This window comes from Mesocricetus auratus, unplaced genomic scaffold (genome assembly GCF_017639785.1).
Source record: "Mesocricetus auratus isolate SY011 unplaced genomic scaffold, BCM_Maur_2.0 Super-Scaffold_100007, whole genome shotgun sequence".
In the NCBI taxonomy this organism is placed as follows: Eukaryota; Metazoa; Chordata; class Mammalia; order Rodentia; family Cricetidae; genus Mesocricetus; species Mesocricetus auratus.
The window spans coordinates 77,863,419-77,883,885 of NW_024429191.1; the positions used below are offsets into that span (position 1 = coordinate 77,863,419).

A 20,467-nucleotide genomic window follows, 5' to 3' on the forward strand; every position below is an offset into this window, starting at 1 on the left:
GAAGATTGGCATTTAAAAGTCAAGAAGAAAATACCAAAAAGACAAGAGTTGAGGTTGGAAGTGGGAGGTAGAAAAGGAGTTAGGAGCTAGTTGGAGAATGGTTCTTCTACACACAAGTGGAACACACACACTTATATGCACACACTCATACACACATATACACACACGCGTGCACATGTACACGCATACACATCATGCTGCTATACATGCCTAACTTTTTTCCTTTTAAATTCTGGAAGACAGCCAGGAAAAGGAACAGTGCCTGAGAGGTGTGGACCGTGCAATTAGTCAGGAAGAGTCGACTCATGGAAGCATCACAGGGCAGGGCCGAGTGCAAGAAGAAACCATCCCCGGCCCTTGAGGAAGGGGATGCTGGTCTCCGATTTCCTGACTTTAAGCAGGTTCATATGAGAAGGGATATCTGGTAGAAACTGGAAATGCAAGAGTCAGATGGAAAGAAACACCCATCCCATTTCCTGGGGGAGAGGGGAATGGCTATAGAAATGGCGTTAGCCGTGGAGATGAGTGAAGATGGGGAGGAAGGCATGGGTAGCAGATGTTTCCCAGGGATTCAACAGTATCCTAATGAAGGAACTGATAAGGTGAGGAGGAAGAACAGCTAGAAGAGAGGTTTTGATCCTGGCCAGGGCCCCATCCTGAGCTCTGCCTTTAATACCAATAATTCCAGGAGTTTTAACCCCAAAATGTCCCTAACTACACCTGCCATGCAGGGCCCTAGAAGAGGACAGTTAAAGATCCTCTGTAGAAGGCCTCACACAGTGGCCATCCACACTCCAGGATCTCTTCCCACCCCCTCCCATCCACTCCCTGATGGCATGGAGAACTTCTGGAAGCCTCCTGCAAGATCTTCTGAAGCACCATCAGTTCTCTGCATCTCTGTAAGTATGGGGACCCCAGAGAAGGTCCTGGGAGGTCCCTTCGACTCCTCTCCCATCAGCTTAAACATGGAGATCACACAAAGTTTGCATCAACCAGAAAGTCAGCTTTATTAGCCCATCACCAGCAGAGGGGAGGGGAGACAGCTGGGGACAACGCTAAGAAAACAGGGTCCTGGCTCAGGCCTCCAGGATATGAGGCTGGCATGGGTCAGGAGGCTCTGAGTGAGGCAGATCAGTTCCTGGAACTCTGGCTTTGGCTCTGGCTGAAGCTGGATGAGCTTTGCTCCTTAAGGATGGACCGGGGCTGGCGAGAGGACGAGGAGAAGACTGCAAAAAAAAAAAAAAAGAAGAGTGAGGTGGGCTCTGGGAACTAAGCAAACTGCCACTCAGGGGAAGGAGGACCAGGGCTCTGGGAACTAAGCAAACTGCCACTCTGGGAGAAGGGGTTTGGCCCTTATATCGCAGAATCAGTCTGTGGACCCCAGGAGCCTTACCTTCTCTGGAAGAATAGGACTGGCCCGATGAGTGTTGCGAGGAGATTCTGGGATGAAGTAAACGGGGAGAAATGGGAGCGTTAGATGTGCTGGGAGTAGCAGGGGCAGAGGCACTGCCAACAGGGACTAAGAGTCAACTCACTGGGCATCCTCGCCGTCCAGCAGACGGCGGTAAGTGGCGATCTCCTGCTCCAGGCGAGTCTTCACGTCCAGCAGGATCTTGTACTCCTGGCTCTGCTGCTCCATCTCGCAGCGCAGCTGAGCCAGCTGCTCCTCCACGCCGCCGATCAGCCCCTGGATCTGGGCCAGCTGCATGCAGTACCTGCCCTTGGTCTCCTCCAGGCTGTTCTCCAAGGACGCTTTCTGTGAGTGAAGGAAAGGGGGAAAGGTTGGTGGTGATGATCACTATGTCTCTGCATTCTGTCTGGGCACATTTTTGATAGACACATGGAGCTGGGGGTAATTGGAGAAATGTTTTCCCAACATTCTGGCTTCAATTTCTCCATCGCTATAATGGGTACCATGACACTACTTCTAGTCTCATTCCCATGAAATGAAAAGTGGAACTGGAAGGTGACCCTCTTGAGGGATGATGACTAGGGGGCCTCACTGGGGCAGGATCCTTCATACCATGCTGAGCTGGGACTGTAGTTCGATCTCCAGGCCCTGGAACACTCTGCGGAGCTCGGACACCTCACTGCGGCCACTCTGTATCAGCTCGCTGTTGGAGGCCACTTCTTTGTTCAGCTCCTCAGTCTGAGACAGGAGAGGGGACGAGGTGTGAGCCTCTCCAAAGCCCCCCAGCCCAGGAGTCCAGGGCTGTAAGTAAGTCCCACCTTGCTCAAGAACCAGGCCTCAGCATCCCTGCGGTTCTTCTCGGCCATCTGCTCATACTGGTCTCGCATCTCATTCAGGATGCGGCTCAGGTCCACACCCGGGGCTGCATCCATCTCCACGCTGACATCCCCACCAGTCTGACCCCTCAGGGCAAGCATCTCCTAGGAAAGGTCACAAGGGGGTGGTCATCTCTCCTGGGAACTTTACCAAACCAGTCTTTCACCCCCAAACCCAGCAGCAGCCTCACCTCCTCATGGTTCTTCTTCAGGTAGGCCAGCTCCTCCTTGAGACTCTCGATCTGCATCTCCAGGTCGGCTCTGGCCAGGGTCAGCTCATCCAGCACGCGGCGCAGGCCATTGATGTCGGCCTCCACGGTCTGGCGAAGGGCCAGCTCATGCTCATACCTGGGAGGAGAGAGATCAGAGCTGCAGATGGACAGCCCTACCTACTCTTTTGTTCCTACCCTGTGCCCTCTGTCCTCTGCCCTCTGCCCCCTGCCCTCTGCCCTCTTCCCAGTGTGATGGCTGCTCACTTGGTCCTGAAGTCATCAGCTGCCAGCCTGGCATTGTCGATCTGCAAAATGGGCTGTGCATTCTCCAGAGTGGCCGCGATGATCTAGAGTGGTAATGACAAGGTAGGTGGTCTGACCAGCCAGCCAGGGACCCTCTGCTCAAGGGAGAAGGTTAGAGGTGGCAAAGGAGTCTCTCCAAATCCGGTGATCACATGGCTGGCAGGTCAGCTCCTACAGCTTCCTCAGACAACTGGCTACTCCTTCACCCACCTCAGGATGTGCACACAGGGCACACTTATATCTGCTACCACCCCTATCCTAGGCCCAGAGATAAGGAGCTGAGCTTCCACACGAAGTAGCCTCAAGAGCATTTAAGAGTCGGGGTCCCGGCCGGGCGGTGGTGGCGCACGCCTTTAATCCCAGCACTTGGGAGGCAGAGGCAGGCTGATCTTTGTGAGTTCGAGGCCGGGCTGGACCAATAGCCTCCGAAACAATACAGAGAACCCCTGTCTCGTCAAAAACCAAAAAAAAAAAAAAAAAGAGTCGAGGTCCCTGTTCCAGCTAAGGCAGGGGTGTTCAGAAGGGACCCTCCGCCACTCTTCTGGCTAACTCTGAATGTTAGCCTCCAAATGGCTTCAGTCTTCTTCCCTGTGTATCAGACTCTCTAGAAGTGGCTTCCTAAAGGCCACTGCAGCTCTGGTCCCTCACCTCAGCTACCAGAGCCACCCACCTTGCTCTTCAGGTCCTCGATGGTCTTGAAGTAGGGGCTGTAGTCTTTGATCTCACTGGGCCGCTGCCTCTGGTACCAGTCTCGGATCTTCACCTCCAGGTCAGTGTTGGCCTCCTCCAGAGCGCGCACCTTGTCCAGGTAGCTGGCCAGACGGTCATTGAGGTTCTGCATGGTGACTTTCTCACTGCCCACCAGGAGTCCATCTCCACCACCAAAGCCACCACCAAAGCCACCACCAAAACCACCACCAAAGCCACCACCAAGGCCAGCACCATATCCTCCACCAAAACTGTTGCTGCTGAAGCCCCCTCCGTAGCTGCTCCCAATCCCACAGGCTCCCCCAGAGGAGAAGCGAGAGGAGCTGACTGACAGGCCCCCATAGGTGCTGGGAGCCCGGCAGGATCCTCCAGCCAGGACAGAGGAGATGCGGCTAGAGCCGCCACCAATGCCACAGGAGCCCTTCATGGAGCTGGAGGAGGTGAACTGGCGGCTGCAGGTGGTCATGGTGTGGAGAGAACCGAGAGCGTGAGCTAGTCAGTGAGCAGAGGGAAGAGAGCGCTGCTCAGGATGGATGTGGATGCCTCAGACACCAGGTTCCTTTATATGCACCTGGGGAAGGCGGGGCCCTCTGACTGCTGACTCCAGGTTCCCCTCTGGATTTCGTCACTCAGTCCCGTCCAACTCCCCACTCTGGATTATTCAACCCAGGGTGGACTCTCCTCTCCATGCGCTGGCTCAGAGTTCCCACCCAGTTCTGGGGGTGTGGGGCCGAGAGAAAAACACACAAATCAGAGTTAGTACTGACTCAGGCTGTGTGGCCAGGAGTCGGCTTCTGTTCCTGAAGCCTGAGGGGACAGCAACAGTAAGGCCTTGATGCAGGCAGCTCTGTGGCAGCCGCGTCCTCGGGCAGTGAGTCAACCGCTCAAGCCTCCCTGCCCACAGTGAGAACCTTAGGTGGTGGAAGCCCAGAGGTGCCCTCCCAGGCTGTCTTGGGATGCCATCGTGGGGTTCCCACATGCTGTGCCCAAACCCTTCACCTCCCCTCTCTGTGCCTGCTTCCCCTCCACGGCGACAAGTCTGGGCCAAGCAGCTGAAGTCCTTTCAAGTTCTAAAAATCAAAGGATTCCCTCTCCTGTGGGATCTAATTTGGATTTGGAGGCTGCCTTTGAGACACCAGGATGTCCACAGTGACATACACCATGACAACCATACCCTATAAAGCCACACACCTAACCTGCCTCACTCACTGCCCAGTACAGGAGGATTTTGTCATCCCTCTGGGCCTGCAGAATACATAACAGTCACACACACATACACACACACACACACACACACACACACACACACAAAACATGCCTGGAGGACCCTACCCCAATGGCAGCCTCTTCAACCTTCTAGTGTAGCCTTGCTGCCTCTCACATCCGCCTCCATATCCTGGCCCCCAACATGAGACTCTGCACCTAGACAGAATTCACTCCCAGCACACGGCTCCTCCATGCCACCCCCTGCCCTCACCTGCTGGGGCCTGCCTCTGTCGTCCGTAGTGGACTGCAGTAGGGGGAAACTCCATCCTGCTCCTAATACTGTTTGTCTGTCCCCACCCCAACTCCACTCCACCCGCCATGGGCCTCAGAGTCCCCATATGGAAACCATCTTGCCCAGGAGCTGATCTGCAGTTTTCTGGTGGCCATGGTTCCAGGCTGGGCTTGGTGGCTTTGTTCACCCAGTGTGCACAGGGCTGTCTTGTTCCTTGTAGTGCTCAGGAATACTGTCACACTTGCTACATAGGCCCGAGGAGGGCGTCATTCCCACCACCAATCTACAGATGAAGGCTTGAGAACACAGGAGCTTGGGGGTAGGGGGGCCTCAGAACATCAGCCCCTGAAGACTCTCCATTGTCCTGAGCCTCCCTCGACACCTCTCAATTCATGTCTTTTTATTGCTCTCTGAATTAACCTTGTGGGTGAGAACGACTACGGAGGAGGAAGAAAGAGGTGGGAGCCAACCATTGCCACTACTAGGTTTGAAGCCACAAAGACAGAACTCTAAGGCTCCCATGAGCCTTGCAGGCAGGGGCAAGTGGGTCCAGTGCTCACCTACTTCCCCATAGTGTTTAGTAGGAGGTCTTGCCATGGTGGACACAGTCTTGGCCTGAGAAGAAGGACAGAGTCTGGACCCAAACACGGTCTTTTGGATGCCATGAGGTAACACCCATAGCACTGGACCCTGTCTTTGCCCTGCCATTTCTCTTGAAGTGACAGGAATCCAAAGAGTCTTGCCTGAGGCTGAGCTTTGCAAGGGCAGGAAATTTTGTTTTTTACTACCACAACTCACTGTTGGATGTTGGCCACTCAACCAGAGGCTGAAATACTCTGCAAAGGTCTCCCATCTTCCCTGGTCTGGACCCCAGCAGCAGTCTCCAGTGTTGGGCTTTGGAAAGAGAAGAACTCAAATTGGGCATTAGTAGATCAAGCAGCAAAGAACTTAATCAGAGCAAGCGAGGAAGAAAGAACATACACTTTAGACAACACGGGGCTGAGCTGAGCAGCAACGGCCTCCACACTGGCCGGCATGGGGCTTATATTTTCTCCTCTGCACCGTCACCAGCCATGTGCCTCTACCAGGGTAAACACTTATAGAAAAAGGGTGTGCTGGGCTGGAGAGATGGCTCAGCAGTTAAAGGCTAGGCTCACAACCAAAAATATGAGAAAAGGGGTGTGCTTTTCTTAGAAGCCCACTTTGTCCTGAATTTTGTCTATGTATAATATGCAAAAATAAGCTTTAGGGCATAAGCACTCCTACAGTGAAAAGTTTATTAGGGTAAAGAGCAACAGACCTCAGCTCATGCTCTCCTGGAAACCAACCCTTGAAGTTGCTTTAATATAATCTAACTGGCAGGGCTCACTATCACCCTGGAGAGTGTAGCCTTCCCCGCCATCCGCCTGGGCCCTGCCACAGTTGCAGTCCCCAAATAATACACAAGACGCTATATTAATTATGAAGCCGTTGGCCGTTTGCTTGGCTTCTTATTGGCTATCTCTGACTTAAGTATTGTTAATCTAATTATTTCTCTTACCAGAGAAAGAGTCCAGACCTTTTACACCTCTGATGGCTACATGATGTCTGACTCTGCCTCTCTTTCCCAGAATCCTCTTTGACTCCTAGTCCCACCTATCTTGCTTCCCTATTGGCCAACAGTGCTTTATTCAACAACCAATAAGAGACAGATTTACAGAATTACATCTCCCATCATCTCCTCTTTTCTGTCTAAATAAAAAGAAAGCTTTTAACTTTAACAGTCAAATTATATATAAAGAACAGTTATCAAGTAAGAACATAGTTACAATATTTTGTCCATTAACATTTAGTAAGATTTAAAGAAAGTATCATCTACCCTATCTTTGTGAACCTAAAGTCTTATATATAGCTTATCTTTTATCATAACTAAGAAAAACTATGATTATAACTATCTGCCTTCAACTCCATCAAAGACCACAGAAGGATAATTATATAAACACTAGGATTGACAGAGACATCTTGCTGCCTGGACAGTCACCTGAAGTTCCTCTGTAATGTGGGGCATCCATCTTCAGTCCATAGGCCACAGTGTGTCTGGAAGACTTCTCAGCAAAGCAGGAAATTTCCAACTGTCCATCTGCATTGGCAGTCTGTCATCCATTTTTCTGTGTCCTGCAGAAAGTCTCGTAGACTCTTCCATGAAGCAGGAACCCTAAAGGACTTTTTGAGTTCAGTAGTCACTTTCCTGTGGGTCCTACATGTCCAGTTTATACAGCAAGAATCAAGCAGTCCAGGCAAGAGCAGTTTCTTGCCCAAATGGCTAATCTTGTCATGTTGAAAGCAAACTCCATAACGAGTTTCTTCGATGCCCATCTTCCTCTCAAACATAATTGGTGCTACCAGGAGCAGACATTTCTCATTGTCAAGAAAAACCCTAAACCATTTTAAATGCCATTTTCTGAAGGTCTTTGAAAGGTTTGAAGACTATCTATCTATCTCAAATATATCTCTGTATATGGAGAAAACCTAACTTTCCTAACTATAAGTTCTGACTATTATAGGTAACTATCTATAATCTGTACTTAATTATGCATTATGTTTTAAAATATCAGCATAAACACAATACTTAATCAAGAGGAGAAATATACATCTCACAAAATTGATCTTGAATTTGCATCAATAAGTGAAAAACCATACCAATACCAAGTATTCATTTCCATACCATAATACCCCTCTTACTAATAAAAAGAGATTGGTTGTTATCATTAACCAATTATAAGCAACCCCATTCAAATTGAAACAAAGATTTATAAACAATATGGGAATTTGGACATTGCTCATTCCAAACTGCTTCCTGCTGGATGGAGGTGCTGTTCATACCATGGGGATCATGACAAAATTCAGAAACCTGTGTAAGTCCTTATTTTTGTGGTCTGTAAGGCTGCATTAGCTGTCTTAATTGTTGGAACACCTGGCCCACTGCTTCCGGGGGGTCTTGGTTCATCAAACCACTGAAGCCTGGAAGGATTCCACAGCTTTCCATTTTCTGTGGAAACATAAACAAAAACTCTTTTCTCAAGTAACTGGTCCTTATACTTAAAGTTAGAAGTCAAAGCATTTTTGAAATATATAAGTTGGATTAATTCAGCAGCATTTATAATCAAGTATACTTTAGCAGTTTTTCCTTCTTTATTAATCAAAAAACTGAAAAACAGAATAGCATACAGTATCCAGACTCTCTGTGTATTTTCCATCTTTACATGGCTTATTTATTTATCTATTATTATTACTCTATTTCTTTTACTTTTATTTATTTATTTATTTCTCTGAGACAGGGTTTCCATGTGTAGTCCAGCCAGTCTTGGATCTTACTCTGTATAACAGGCTGTCCTCGAACTCACAGAGATCCACCTGCCTCTGCCTCCCACATGCTTGGACCAAAGGCGAGCACTACCCCCACCCGGTTCTGAAAAGAACAAATTTAAGAATAATAGGACTATAGGAAGGAGAAGAAACCCAGGTTACTACCCAGAATACCAACAACAACAAAACATCAAATAGGTGAAGCAAGACTTAAAATTTTAAATAGAGGTAATAAAAAACACAAACCAGTCAGGTGTTGGTGGTGCATGCCTTTAATCCCAGCACTTTAATTTGTCTGCCTCTGCCTCTGGCTGCGCCACCACAGCCAGCTTCTCTATTTATTTATCACTATACTGTTTCTTTATCTCTCCCAATCCTACGTATATTTTTAAACACACTATAAACCTTTAGAGGTTTTTCTTCATCTGAATCTGACTTTACTGTAAATCTTTATGTTTTTCTGGCCACATGTATTATCTGCTAAAAAACCATGGCTGTTTAAACTGCGGTTTTTCCAAGATGGCAGGCGTAAGTTTGACTCCAGCTCACTGCCTCAGTCTATGCTGACATCCAGCAGCATGGTGCTGGCTTGGAGATGTGGTCACTGCCACTGCCAGATGCTCGTGCACACCATTCAATTGTTATCAGAGCCTCATAAAAGAACCTTGATGGTTGTTTTGTTTTGTTTTGCTTTGCTTGTGCTGAGTCAGGAAGACTCCCTTAAGCGAGCCATGTGAGTCTCTGCTTGTCTCTAACAAAACAGAGTCCACCTGAGAAAAATGCTGCTACCAAGAAGCTGTGCTTCTCTCTGTTTTTTTTTTTGCTTGTTTGTTTGTTTGTTTGTTTGTTTCTAAAATTCCTTTTAAGCTTTTGTCATTCTACATGGAAATTCAATCCCACTCATGACAACTATATGTGCTTCCCTATTGGCCAACAGTGCTTTATTCAACAACCAATAAGAGACAGATTTACAGAATTACATCTCCCATCATCGCCCATTATCTCTTATATCTGTTTGGGGGAGCCTGAGCTAGCTCATCTGGAGTCAACCACTGTCATTATCTTTACACCCTGTTTCAGGGCCTTGAGCTGACCCACCATGCTCCTTCTGTTCTCTCTTTGGGAAGCCTGTTTAGTTGGACCCTTCTGGAGCAAGCTTCCTGCCTAGTAAGAGCAAAGCTAAAACACGTGTTTGGAGGAGCAGACCTAGAAGGGGGAACCCAGTACTACTCACCCAACCCAAAAATTTGCAAAAGGATCTCAGAATCTTGTGGGTACCAGTCTGTTGATGTCTGGAGGGACATGGAATTCTTGTTCAACCACAGACCCATCTCCCTTAAGATTGGATCTGGGCATCATGGTCACCAAAGGACACCAAGCCCCAACTGCAGAAGGTGAAATATTTCCCCAAGGTTTAGCAGTATGAAAGGAGACAGACTCAAACCCAGGGCCGGCTGCCAATCTAAGGTCCATACCAACTCGATAGATAGATAGATAGATAGATAGATAGATAGATAGATAGATAGATAGATAGGTAGGTAGGTAGGTAGGTAGGTAGGTAGGTAGGTAGGTAGATAGATAGATAGATAGATAGATAGATAGATAGATAGATAGATAGATAAGATAGACAGACAGACAGATAGATATCTCACAGAGTCAGGAACACAGCATTCTTCTGGTATAAAGTCCTGTGGTGCTTGACTCCCAGACCATATATACTGCAGGAGACTTCTGGAGAAGTGTGACTCCCCCCTTGGGACTCAACTATAAAGGAAGAGGCTGCCCTGTTGTTCCTGACCCTCTGGAGGGTCTTGGCAGGGCCAAGTTGTGACTGGGTCTCAGGTGGTCAGAGATAGGAGAGGAGTGGGGGACACTGCCTCTGGGCTACTGATGCACATTAATCCCAAAGTTGTCAGAACCAGAACTATTAAACTACGGGTGACATGCACTGAGTCTGGTCAAGCTGGCATCCCTCCAGGCAATGAACTCCTCCCCCATCCCTGCCCTTCACCCCACCCCTTCTCAGGTATGAAGTCATGTCACACTTGAATTGGCCAGGGAACATCTTTGTCCAATGCCACACCTCATCTCACAGCAGTTCCCAAACCCGACAGATCATCAGACTGTCTACACAGACTCCTTGCCTGCCCCAACCCCTACTTCAGCATTGCCCAGGACAAGCCTGGTCTTGGGGCTCTTTTACAAGCTCCCCAAGGGATTCCCAGGCTGGAGAAGGAGGAGGCAGTCCTGGGAGCTGTGTGCCTGATAAGACAGAGGGGCAGTTGCAGAGCCCCCAGCCCCTGGTGGAAATGTGGTGAGCCACAAGAGAGCAGCCTGGAGTCGGGGCAATCTCTGGAAGCCTCAGTTTTCCTCTCTGGGATACGGAATCACACCGCTGTCTCACACGCTTGTCAGAGTGGAGATGAAATCAAACAAGTAGACTGCTAAGCACTGTGGCAGTTATTCAATAGGTCTATAAAACACCCACTGTGTGCCAGGCACTGACTCAAAACACAGGAAAGAGAAGCCCTCCAAATGTACTGGCTGGTGAGAAAATTTGGTCAAGATGGGTTTAGCACTGTGTGTTTAGGTCTTGGTGCTACACAATCATGAAAGGAGACAGCAAGGTCCTCAGGGATGGACAAATGTCCACTCCAGACCCTGGTTCTGTGACTAGTCCTGGGTCGGAAGGAATTTACATGGGCCATGCCCTTTCTCCAGACCCTGGTTCTGTGACTAGTCCTGGGTCGGAAGGAATTTACACGGGCCATGCCCTTTCTCCAGACCCTGGTTCTGTGACTAGTCCTGGGTCGGAAGGAATTTACACGGGCCATGCCCTTTCTCCAGACCCTGGTTCTGTGACTAGTCCTGGGTCGGAAGGAATTTACACGGGCCATGCCCTTTCTATACTCCTCTCCCTCCTCCACAGCTGATATCCGCTGTTGTGAGCAAGCCTGCTAAAGACCCTCACATCAGTCACAAGCAAGGAGCTCTCCAGGGAGCCTAGGGCTCTATCTATCCGGGATGTGGTCTAGGGCAGAGCCACCCTGGTTCTGTTCCCCTCAACTCCTCGTGAGACCCACACTGCATGAGGGTCGAGTTTATTGTCAGGGCCCCACCCCTGTACCCTGTTCAGCAGTCCACTAGAAAGAGCACCTCTGAAGTCTCCTGAGTCCCCACAGGCCAGACAGTGTCCCTTCTTCCCCTAGACCAAGTGCAGAACTAGGCACATACTGCTCTGTGAACACCACATCTATCTCTCTGCAGAAACCTAGCATGAGTTAGTGTGGTGGGAGTAGAGGCTAGACCTGGCTACTGGGACATGGGACTGTGTCTACCACAGGAAAGGGGGGCCGGAAGCAGTCATGTGCCTATAGCTTCTACTAGAATGGTGGGATCTGGAGGTGTAGGCAGACTGGGTATGGACAAACAGTGAACCCTCCGTGGAGGCTCACCACTCCGTACCCAACCCAGGCTCTGGCACTCATCCCCAGTAACCTCAAACTGTCTGAGGTGCCCTGGGACAGGGCCACTAAAGTTCTTTACATAGTCCCCAAGCGAGCCACTCAGTGTGGTCATGTGACCTCACGCTGTAGGCACAGCTGTTCCATGGGGGTCCCCCACAGAACACACCATCTGCCCACTCAGGGGAGGACCACAGTCCAGGATTGTCTACAGTCCTCCCCACACTGACTCCTCCTCATTCCAGTGAGAGGGAATCCCCAGTCTCCAGATGGTGAAAGCCCTTCCTGTTTCACAGCTGAGGGAAGAACAGAACCATGTCCTCCCCTTGTCCTTTCCTGATAAGTCAGGCTCCAAGAAATTAGCTGAGTCACGGCTTGTCAGAGCCTCAGTGGCCCTATCCACGCAATGGGGCACCTCTCCCCAGAGTCTCCTTGCTTCCTGGAACTGTGGTTCAGACAAATGAGCTCACTCCTCCAGAGTGAGCCATCCTGGCCCAGGCTGGTTCTTCTGGTTATGGCCAGATGTCCAGCAGGAGCTGGGGGAACACGCCTCTCTCCTGCCCCCCTCCAAGCTGTACCTGCTGGCGGGCGGCTGAGAGCACCAGCTTGATGGCATAGAGCCTGGGCAGCATCGAGTCTCCCAGATGCTGCCGCAGCCCAAAGAGGAAACTCGCATTCCCACATCAGCATAACCTCTCTCATCACCCCACATCCTCACGCCACGCGTCGCCTCTCACATCATACTGGGCCCTCCGGGGTCTATGAGGGGCCTGTGACCCATCCAAAGTCCATCAGCTCTTGCCACTATCCCCAGCTGCTCAATGCCAGCCTTCCCTGACCTCAAGCTCCCACCACATCAGGCCTCTGGGACTCTGACCCCTTGCCCATAGGTTCCACCCTCACCACTGGCACTGGGAGAGAGAAAAGGTATCTCTGGGTGCTAATTCAAGATTCCCTGCCCCCAAGACCCTACATGAATTTAGACAGGGAATCCCTTTTATTAACTTCTTCTGCCATCCCCAGTCCTTGAAGAAAACCAGGAAAGCAGCTGTCTTGCTCAGTGGCTTCCAGATTTTACTCAGAAGAAGACGTCTAGGTGCCAAAGGTGTCCCTTACTCTGCTGCTCACAGCTGCCACCAGAATTAATCTGGTGTGGCACTCTGGGAGTCCTAGGTACAGATGTGGCAGGAACTGCCCCTCCTCTGTTTCCCCAGGATTCAGTTCCCGTCCCTCACCTCCACTCCAGGTAAGGAATCAAGGGTACCCACCACCAGGGAGAGGGTCAATGCTCCCTGCCGTGGTCCTATGCTGGGCCCTAGCTCACCCCTGTTCTTAGCTGACAGCTCACGTGAGGAGACATTAAAAGAAAGAGCCCATTCTTTCCTCCCGTCCTGGCTAGGAACCTGCCTTTTCCAGGAAGCAGGGGCCTCCCACTCATCCCCATAGTAAGAACATAAAAGCCCCTCTTGTGGGTTCATGAGACTCCCATAGGAACCTGAGCCCTCAACCCACCTACCCTGCCCACATGGGTAGGTATGCCTCTCCACATCCTGGCCCACCTCCTCTCTCAGCGAGGAGCCAGGGATTGGATGAGTCATCCCTGGGGAATCAGGTTCCTGCACCTGAGATCTTCCGGTCCATTTATGGGTGAGAAATGAGACTCCTTGGAAGGAAGGGACTGTGTGACTGCCCGAGGTCATGAGACTGCACACGGGACAAAAAAAAAGCTACGTAAGGTCACCTGTGACACGCTGACTCTACTCCAAGGCTGGCTTGGCCGGAACCATCCATCCCATCAGGGGGAGATGACTTCAGGGGGTGCAAAGCAGGCTAAGCTCTCTTTGCCTAGTCTAAGCTGACCTGTGACCTTTACCTACAAGAATGTTGATGGATATCCACAGACTGCTTCCCCTGTACCACACACACACACACACACACACACACACACACAGTCCACCCAGTGTCACCATGGTCATTTCAGTGTTCAGAACAAAGGACACAGTTCACATCAGGTCAACAAGCTTTAATGGTATCAAGCAGGGGAATGCCAAGAAGAGGCTAAAGCAGGAGTCTGATGCTGGAGAAGGTGACGGGCTACCAAGCAGAGAGGGAAGCTGCCCCTCTCTGGCTGGTCTCAAGGAGCTGGCCAGAAGGAGCTGAGTCCTTAGCGGGTGGTCTGGTGAACCTGTTCCCGGGATGAGATGACCTTGCCATCCTGGACCTCTTCCACAATGGTACGCACCTGGCGAGTGGTCACGGCTACAAGAGAAACAGAAACTCGGGCCGTGGGCAGGTGAAGAAAGCCACTCTCAGACCTCAGTGCCCTGCGTGGAAGCCAGCATCCTACCCCAGATACTGCAATGTCTCTGCTCATCTCTCAACACCACACTGCATACACCCCTGCTGCCCTCAGTTGCCTCCCTGCCACCCTACACTCTCCTGGGATCCCTATGTGAGCCATGGTCGCCTGGACAGGCTGCTTGGTTCTGACTCACTTTCTCCTTTAAGAGCGTAGCTAGGCAGACTGAATGAAACAAGTCCTATATCCATCCACCCCTTGGTAGTCTCCAGGGCTTGGACTGTGCCCCCATCTCCTCCACCACGTGGAGATGCCCAAGACAAAATTTAGTTGCTCATCATCTCTGTTATACTAGACACCCCAGAATTATAATAATGCCCCCCAGGAGACCGAGACCTGGAGGTCTGGGACAATAGCTCTACCTCCCACCAAGCAAGAGTTGCCAGAGACAAACCGCTCTAGCCCATCTATAGGGTATCAGGAACAAAAAGGTTCTCTCCATCAGATGATGTCTACTCATCACACTATCGTCTCCAGGGTAACCAGTCCTCTCTCCATGCCCTCATCAGACCAGCCTTTCTCCTTTGATCTTTCCTCTGACGTCAGCTCTGAGCCCTAACAGGTTCACTCCTCCTATGCCTACTGAGGATTAGCCGTCAGTCCCTGACACTCCTTAGGGAACCTGGCTCAGCAATGTGTTAGTGGCTTTCCTGCCCCATACATCCCACTACCCCAGCCTTCAGTCACCAAGATACTTACGTTCTTTTGGCTTGTACTGAGTCAGGCTGAAAACAAAAATCGGAGAGATTAGATGAAGTCTGAGAGTCGCCTGCTTATCCCTAAAACCCTAGCCCCATGGCTTCTACTCACTGGGCATCCTCTCCCTCCAGCAGACGGCGGTAAGTGGCGATCTCCTGCTCCAGGCGAGTCTTCACGTCCAGCAGGATCTTGTACTCCTGATTCTGCTGCTCCATCTCGCAGCGCAGCTGAGCCAGCTGCTCCTCCACGCCGCCGATCAGACCCTGGATCTGGGCCAGCTGCACGCAGTAGCGGTTCTCTGTCTCGGCCAGGCTGCCCTCCAGGGATGCTTTCTACAGGAGAGCGGGTGATCATCAGTGAGATTGGCAGGCCTGCTCCCAGGGGTTGGACCCATCCCTGTGCATAACGGCAGCATCCCTACCATGCTGAGCTGGGACTGCAGCTCGATCTCCAGGGCCTGCATGGTGCGCCGGAGCTCAGAGATCTCGCTCTTGCCGCTCTGCACCAGCTCGCTGTTGGTGGCCACCTCGCGGTTCAGCTCCTCGGTCTACAAACAGGACACAGGACTGAAAGGATGACCCTGGGCCCTTCTCCAAGTCAGATGCTCCGTGCTTCCATGCCATATGCTCAGCCCAGAGTCCAGAGCCCAGGCAGGCACCTTGGATCTATTCGTACTCCACCCCTCAGCTGTGACTACCTTCCTGACCTCCCTTGAGCCTGTATGGGTCTTGCCCCCAAGCTCTCCACTTCCCAAGCCCTGAAACATGTTCACTGAAACATTATGGTTAATCTCTGCAAGCAGGAGGTGATAGAACAGGACGTTTAAGAACCAGCCGGGACATGTAGCCCAGCCCCTGGCTTCTTAAGTGAAGGTGGAAATTCCCAAGGTCTTTACCCTTCCCCCTTGATTCAACAAGGCACCTCCCACTCATCCCCCAAATGACTGACTAGATTACACCAGCTCTGTTGATGCAACGAGAGATCCTGACTCTGTAGAGTCCACACAGTTTGACCAGGGTAGGGCACCCCTAAGATGACATGCTGCTGTCGGGGCTCAGGCCCCTGCGACCTGTCTGGACTGCAACACCTCTCACCTTGCTGAAGAACCAGTCCTCAGCATCTTTGCGGTTCTTCTCAGCCATCTTCTCGTACTGGTCACGCATCTCTGACAGGATGCGGCTCAGGTCCACACCCGGAGCTGCGTCCATCTCCACGTTGATTTCACCGCCCACCTGGCCTCTCAGAGCATTCATCTCCTGTAAGAAGAGGGGATGATGATGCAGACCTCTGGACCAGTGTTGGTCCTACACTCCAAGCCTTCCAAGCCCACAACTAGGCCTGACCCCCCTCTCTAAGACATTTTGAACTGTCCAGCCTCTTCTCCTATGGGTGTGTGTGTGTGTGTGTGTGTGTGTGTGTGTGTATGTGTGTGTGTACGTGTTCTGCATGGACTCTACACCCACCATCAGACTGTGCCTCCCTCATTAAACAAATGACTTTCCAGGAACATTTGAGTCTAGGCCTTTCCCCCCAAAACTTTCCTTCCAATCTCCAAAAGCCATGCTAAAGGTTGGAATTAAAACAAGCATCTGAGCGGCTCCTCTTCTCTCCCTCCTCTACTGTCTTTGTGAGTGATCCAAGGACAGGGAAGAGAACCTCTATGAGGCCCAGAAGGCCCCTAAGATGCAGGGATGCAGGGAAGCTCTGGACCACAGGAACTAGTGTTCCACAGAAAGGGCAGCCCTACAGGATGACTAAGCCCAACAAGACCTCCCTCCCACGCCCTCAAGCACAGCTCAGCCCCGGGGCTCTGACACCCACTCCTCGTCTTCTCTGACCTGCTGACCCTGCCCCTCACCTCCTCGTGGTTCTTCTTCAGGTAGGCCAGCTCCTCCTTGAGATTCTCGATCTGCATCTCCAGGTCTGCTCTGGCCAGGGTCAGCTCATCCAGCACCCGGCGCAGGCCATTGATGTCAGCCTCCACGCTCATGCGCAGGGCCTGCTCCGTCTCAAACCTGCAGTGAGAACCAGAGACTTCAGCCCAGGCTACTCTAACACACAGGTCCCTGTCCTGGTGTCAACCTTGCCTTCCCTGTGCCATAGCTGGAAGGACTCACGAGGGGGAATCTGAGGGTGGAATGGAAGCAGGTTGCAACCCTGAGCCCAGGGACTGCCACAAGGCAAGACCCCCATGCCCACTGGTGCCCTGACACTCCTCTGCCTCCTCCTCTCCCAACCCTCTTCAGAAGTTGCTGTCTTTGTTCACCCAACTAAGGGGTCAGCTCCCAGCTCCCATGACCTTTCACCCCTGTCTTCTGGGAAGTCAGGATGAGGAAAGGTACCCCAGAGTCGTGCCCCCCCCCGCCTGCAGTTTGTAACCCTCTGGTTGGGACTCACTTGGTGCGGAAGTCATCAGCTGCCAGACGGGCATTGTCAATCTGCAGCAGGATGCTGGCATTGTCCACAGTGGCCACAAGGATCTGGAGAGACAGTGAACCATTAGGTCATTGAGTTTAGGGTGGCTGGGCCTAGGCCCATGCTCTGAGCCAGGCTTCCTGACTGGAGGCTGGGATTCACTACTCTTCCTGCTCTCTACACAGTGCTGCCCTTGTTGACAGAGGTGGGCAGGAGGGAGGCAGTGAGCTGAAACTTGAGAGCTGACCCTAGTGTTGGCCTGCTCGTGCAGACCCTCCTCGTATGCCAGCCTGGGACCTGAAGAGACCTCGAGCTGGGAGGGGGACAGAGCTAGAGAATACTGGAATTAACCTCGGGGCAAAAACGGTCCCTGAACTTCAGAAAGCATGGAGAGGCTATGAGGAACCCCTATTTTCCTACACCCCAGAAGCCATCACTGTGAGTGTCCCTAAAAAGGTGGCTTAGAGGAGCCCTAGCCAGCAGGAACTCCACACCAGAAATCATTCACCCTGGTAAAGCTGGGCTCTGCTCCTCAGCCCCAGCTTGGAGGAGGACAAAGGAAAGCCAAGGAAGCCAGAAAAGAGAAATCCCCTAAAAGAGTTCCCAAGAGAGGCTCGTGCCCCACCCCCTCCCACTTCCTCCCTTAGGACTGCTATGGAGCACACTCTCAGCCCCACCATCCAAACCCCTGCTCACTGGGACACTCACAAACCCAACTTCACTCTGCAGAGCCAGCCCTCCACCTATACCCTCATGGCCTAGACATCATTGACAGGAGGCCTTCGGACTGCCCAAGGAGGAAACCGACACTCCAAAGGAACCCTGTGATGCCCCCACGAGCGAGGATGTGAGTCACAGAAGCTCCTAGAAGTCAAATCAGAGCCTAGCTGCCCTATGGCAGCCCCCGTGGACCCCAGGCCTTGATGAGAGCAGGAAGTGGGTGGTTCGTGCCCCTCCTGCCAGCAACCCTACCTTGTTCTTCAGATCCTCAATGGTGTGGTAGTAGGAGCTGTAGTCACGGGCCGGCCCTGGGGCCTGCTTCTGGTACCAGTCTCGGATCTTCACCTCCAGCTCAGTGTTGGCCTCCTCCAGGGCGCGCACCTTGTCCAGGTAGGAGGCCAGGCGGTCATTGAGGTTCTGCATGGTGGCCTTCTCCCCTCCAGCCAGCAGCCCGTCAACACCCCCAAAGCTGCCTCCATAGCCACCGCCAGTGCCAAAGCTGTAGCAGCTGGAGTAACTGTTGCTCCCAAGGGCACTGGCCAGGCCGCTAGCTGACCCCAGCCTGCAGGAGCCTGCACCCAGGCTGCCAGACAGCCGGCAGGAGGTGCGGGATGAGCCGCCACCCAGGCCAGAGGAGCCCTTGATGGAGCTGGAGGAGGTGAACTGGCGGATGGTGGTGGTCATGGTGGCAGCGGGCAGCGGATGTGGAGCTGGAGGGCTTGGGAGGAAGAGAGGCGCCAGGGTGCGTGCTGCGCTGGGGCTCGCCCGCCTCCTTTATAGGGCAGCCAGTGGGCGTAGCGATTACAACAGGTCCTCTGCTGTTTCCATTCCCCTGGGCTTTCATCACCACTGGCCACCCGCCAGCTCCCAGGTGGCTACGGGCCCCCTCCCCTCCCACCACTGGGGCTCTGCCTCATTTCACCAAACCCTGCGCTGGGTGTCATGATCATATGCGTGTGTGTCTCTCTCTGGTCTCGGGCCTGTCACCTGTGATTCAGGCAGGCCCTCCAGCTACGCTTTCCCATGACCTAATACGGACAAGAGGAGCTGGCGACGTCACCTCCACTCAGCCCTCCCAGGCAGCTGCCACCCCAGCTTGATGGGAAAATGAAGTGGGGAGTTAGGCACCCCCACACACACACACACAAGGTGTCTTCCCTTCTCAACATGCCACCCCATACATGTGAAAAGCATGGCTCTGGGAACTGGAGAATCAGAAAGACGGGTTACCCATCCTGACCTGAAATCTGGGCCTAAACCCACCAGGCCCACCACACAACACAGAAACTACCTCAACACTCTAGTTGCCAACCCAGGCAGGAAACCGGAGCTTAACAAGGAATGCGGTGTCCAAACAGGCCCAGCTCACTCAGGGAGTGGGCTGGCTTTCTTGCCCTTCACTCAGCTACAGCACCCCCAACCCAAGTCACCCTCTAAGCAACCCCAACGCCCAGGAACACATCCTGGGACGAGGCTTCCCCTGGCCGGTTTTCTGAATCAGCCCCCATCCCTGGGTCCTCTAGGAAGGCCAGACTTCTCTTCTAGATCTTTCCCTACTTCCTTCCTAGAGTACAGCTTCCAGGACTAGCTGGGCAGAGTAGAATTCAGCTGCAGTTCAGGAGAAAACAGAACTTGTGTGGAAAGGGCGCCTTATGAAGGGGAATCTGTGGAACCATGAAGGGAAATCTGTGGAACCATGAAGGGATTGTCTCTTTCCATATCCCTTATCCTCTTCTGTATCCTGAGACATCTCAGAGGAGGAAGGGATAACTCAGGTCCCAGCCCAGAGAAAAACTAAAAGATATCCCTCTTACCCCACCCCACCCCTGCCAGGTTCCCCATGACAAAGACCACGACACCACCCCATGGCTCCACCTAGCACCACCTAACATCCTAAACCCAGCCCTAGGTCCTAGGGTCCTGGGAGGCCTGCTGGGCGGAATGTGGTCTTGTTTCAGGCTGCCAGTGGGTTCCTCCACCCAGACAGGTCTAGACAGACCCCATCGGCAGCTGGGAAAGACTTCCCCAACAGCCCAGGAGCTGCCAAGTCACCAAAGCACACAGGACGCCCCCCGCACGCACAACACAGCTGCCCCACCCCACACACACCCCCAGGGAGCCAGGTAGAGCCGGTCTGGCTTCTTGGGCTGGCTTTGAGACTGCCAGGCTGCCACCCCCTCATCCATCAAGGCCCTCGACCACTCTGGGAAAGGCACCTTTCCCAGCCAGACCCCCGCCCCTTTGTTTTAATGCAGATGTCCTGTAACAGGTGTGGTACCCAGAAAGCCTGCGGGCCCTCCCCGGGACCAGCACCAGGAGACAGCCCCAGAGGCAGATTCTTAGAAACAGGGTGCTCCATACCTCCACCCTCAATCCTTCCACCTCCTCCCCTTGACTTCCAAGGCACCCCAGGCCTGGATGGAGTGGGCAGAGCAAGCAGACAGGTGACAAGCGATAC

At 52.3% G+C, this 20,467-nt stretch overlaps 1 protein-coding gene across 3 annotated transcripts; it reads right to left on the reverse strand.

Moving 5' to 3' along the window:
• Positions 1-982: 982 nt before the first annotated feature.
• Positions 983-18,931, reverse strand: LOC101827565 (keratin, type I cytoskeletal 17). 3 transcript variants are annotated; one of them, XM_040749688.1, is made up of 9 exons: positions 18,262-18,931; positions 17,272-17,354; positions 16,853-16,889; positions 2,478-2,597; positions 2,230-2,391; positions 2,024-2,149; positions 1,536-1,756; positions 1,394-1,440; positions 983-1,226 (listed from the first exon to the last, which is right to left on the reverse strand). In XM_040749688.1, the coding sequence occupies exons 1-9, from the start codon at positions 18,691-18,693 to the stop codon at positions 1,132-1,134; spliced, it is 1,323 nt and encodes a 440-aa protein (XP_040605622.1). In that variant the 5' UTR covers positions 18,694-18,931; the 3' UTR covers positions 983-1,131. The 3 variants fall into 3 exon arrangements, with proteins under 3 accessions (XP_040605622.1, XP_005087427.2, XP_005087428.1); XM_005087370.4 differs by lacking the exons at positions 16,853-16,889; positions 17,272-17,354; positions 18,262-18,931 and adding exons at positions 2,763-2,845; positions 3,472-4,029 and having other exon boundaries at positions 2,478-2,634; XM_005087371.4 differs by lacking the exons at positions 983-1,226; positions 1,394-1,440; positions 1,536-1,756; ... (1 more) ...; positions 2,230-2,391; positions 2,478-2,597 and adding exons at positions 13,825-14,075; positions 14,875-14,900; positions 14,986-15,206; positions 15,296-15,421; positions 15,969-16,130 and having other exon boundaries at positions 16,733-16,889; positions 18,262-18,865.
• Positions 18,932-20,467: the final 1,536 nt, after the last annotated feature.

What these genes read in the sequence shown, in the direction of transcription:
- LOC101827565 (XM_005087370.4), bottom strand. Translation starts at nt 3,975, where the DNA reads ATGACCACCTGCAGCCGCCAGTTCACCTCCTCCAGCTCCATGAAGGGC. An exon ending in AGGCCTGGTTCTTGAGCAAG is followed by an intron (nt 2,150 to 2,229) that starts GTGGGACTTACT and finishes CTCCTGTCTCAG; the next exon opens with ACTGAGGAGCTGAACAAAGA. An exon ending in CTGGACGGCGAGGATGCCCA is followed by an intron (nt 1,441 to 1,535) that starts GTGAGTTGACTC and finishes ACTTCATCCCAG; the next exon opens with AATCTCCTCGCAACACTCAT.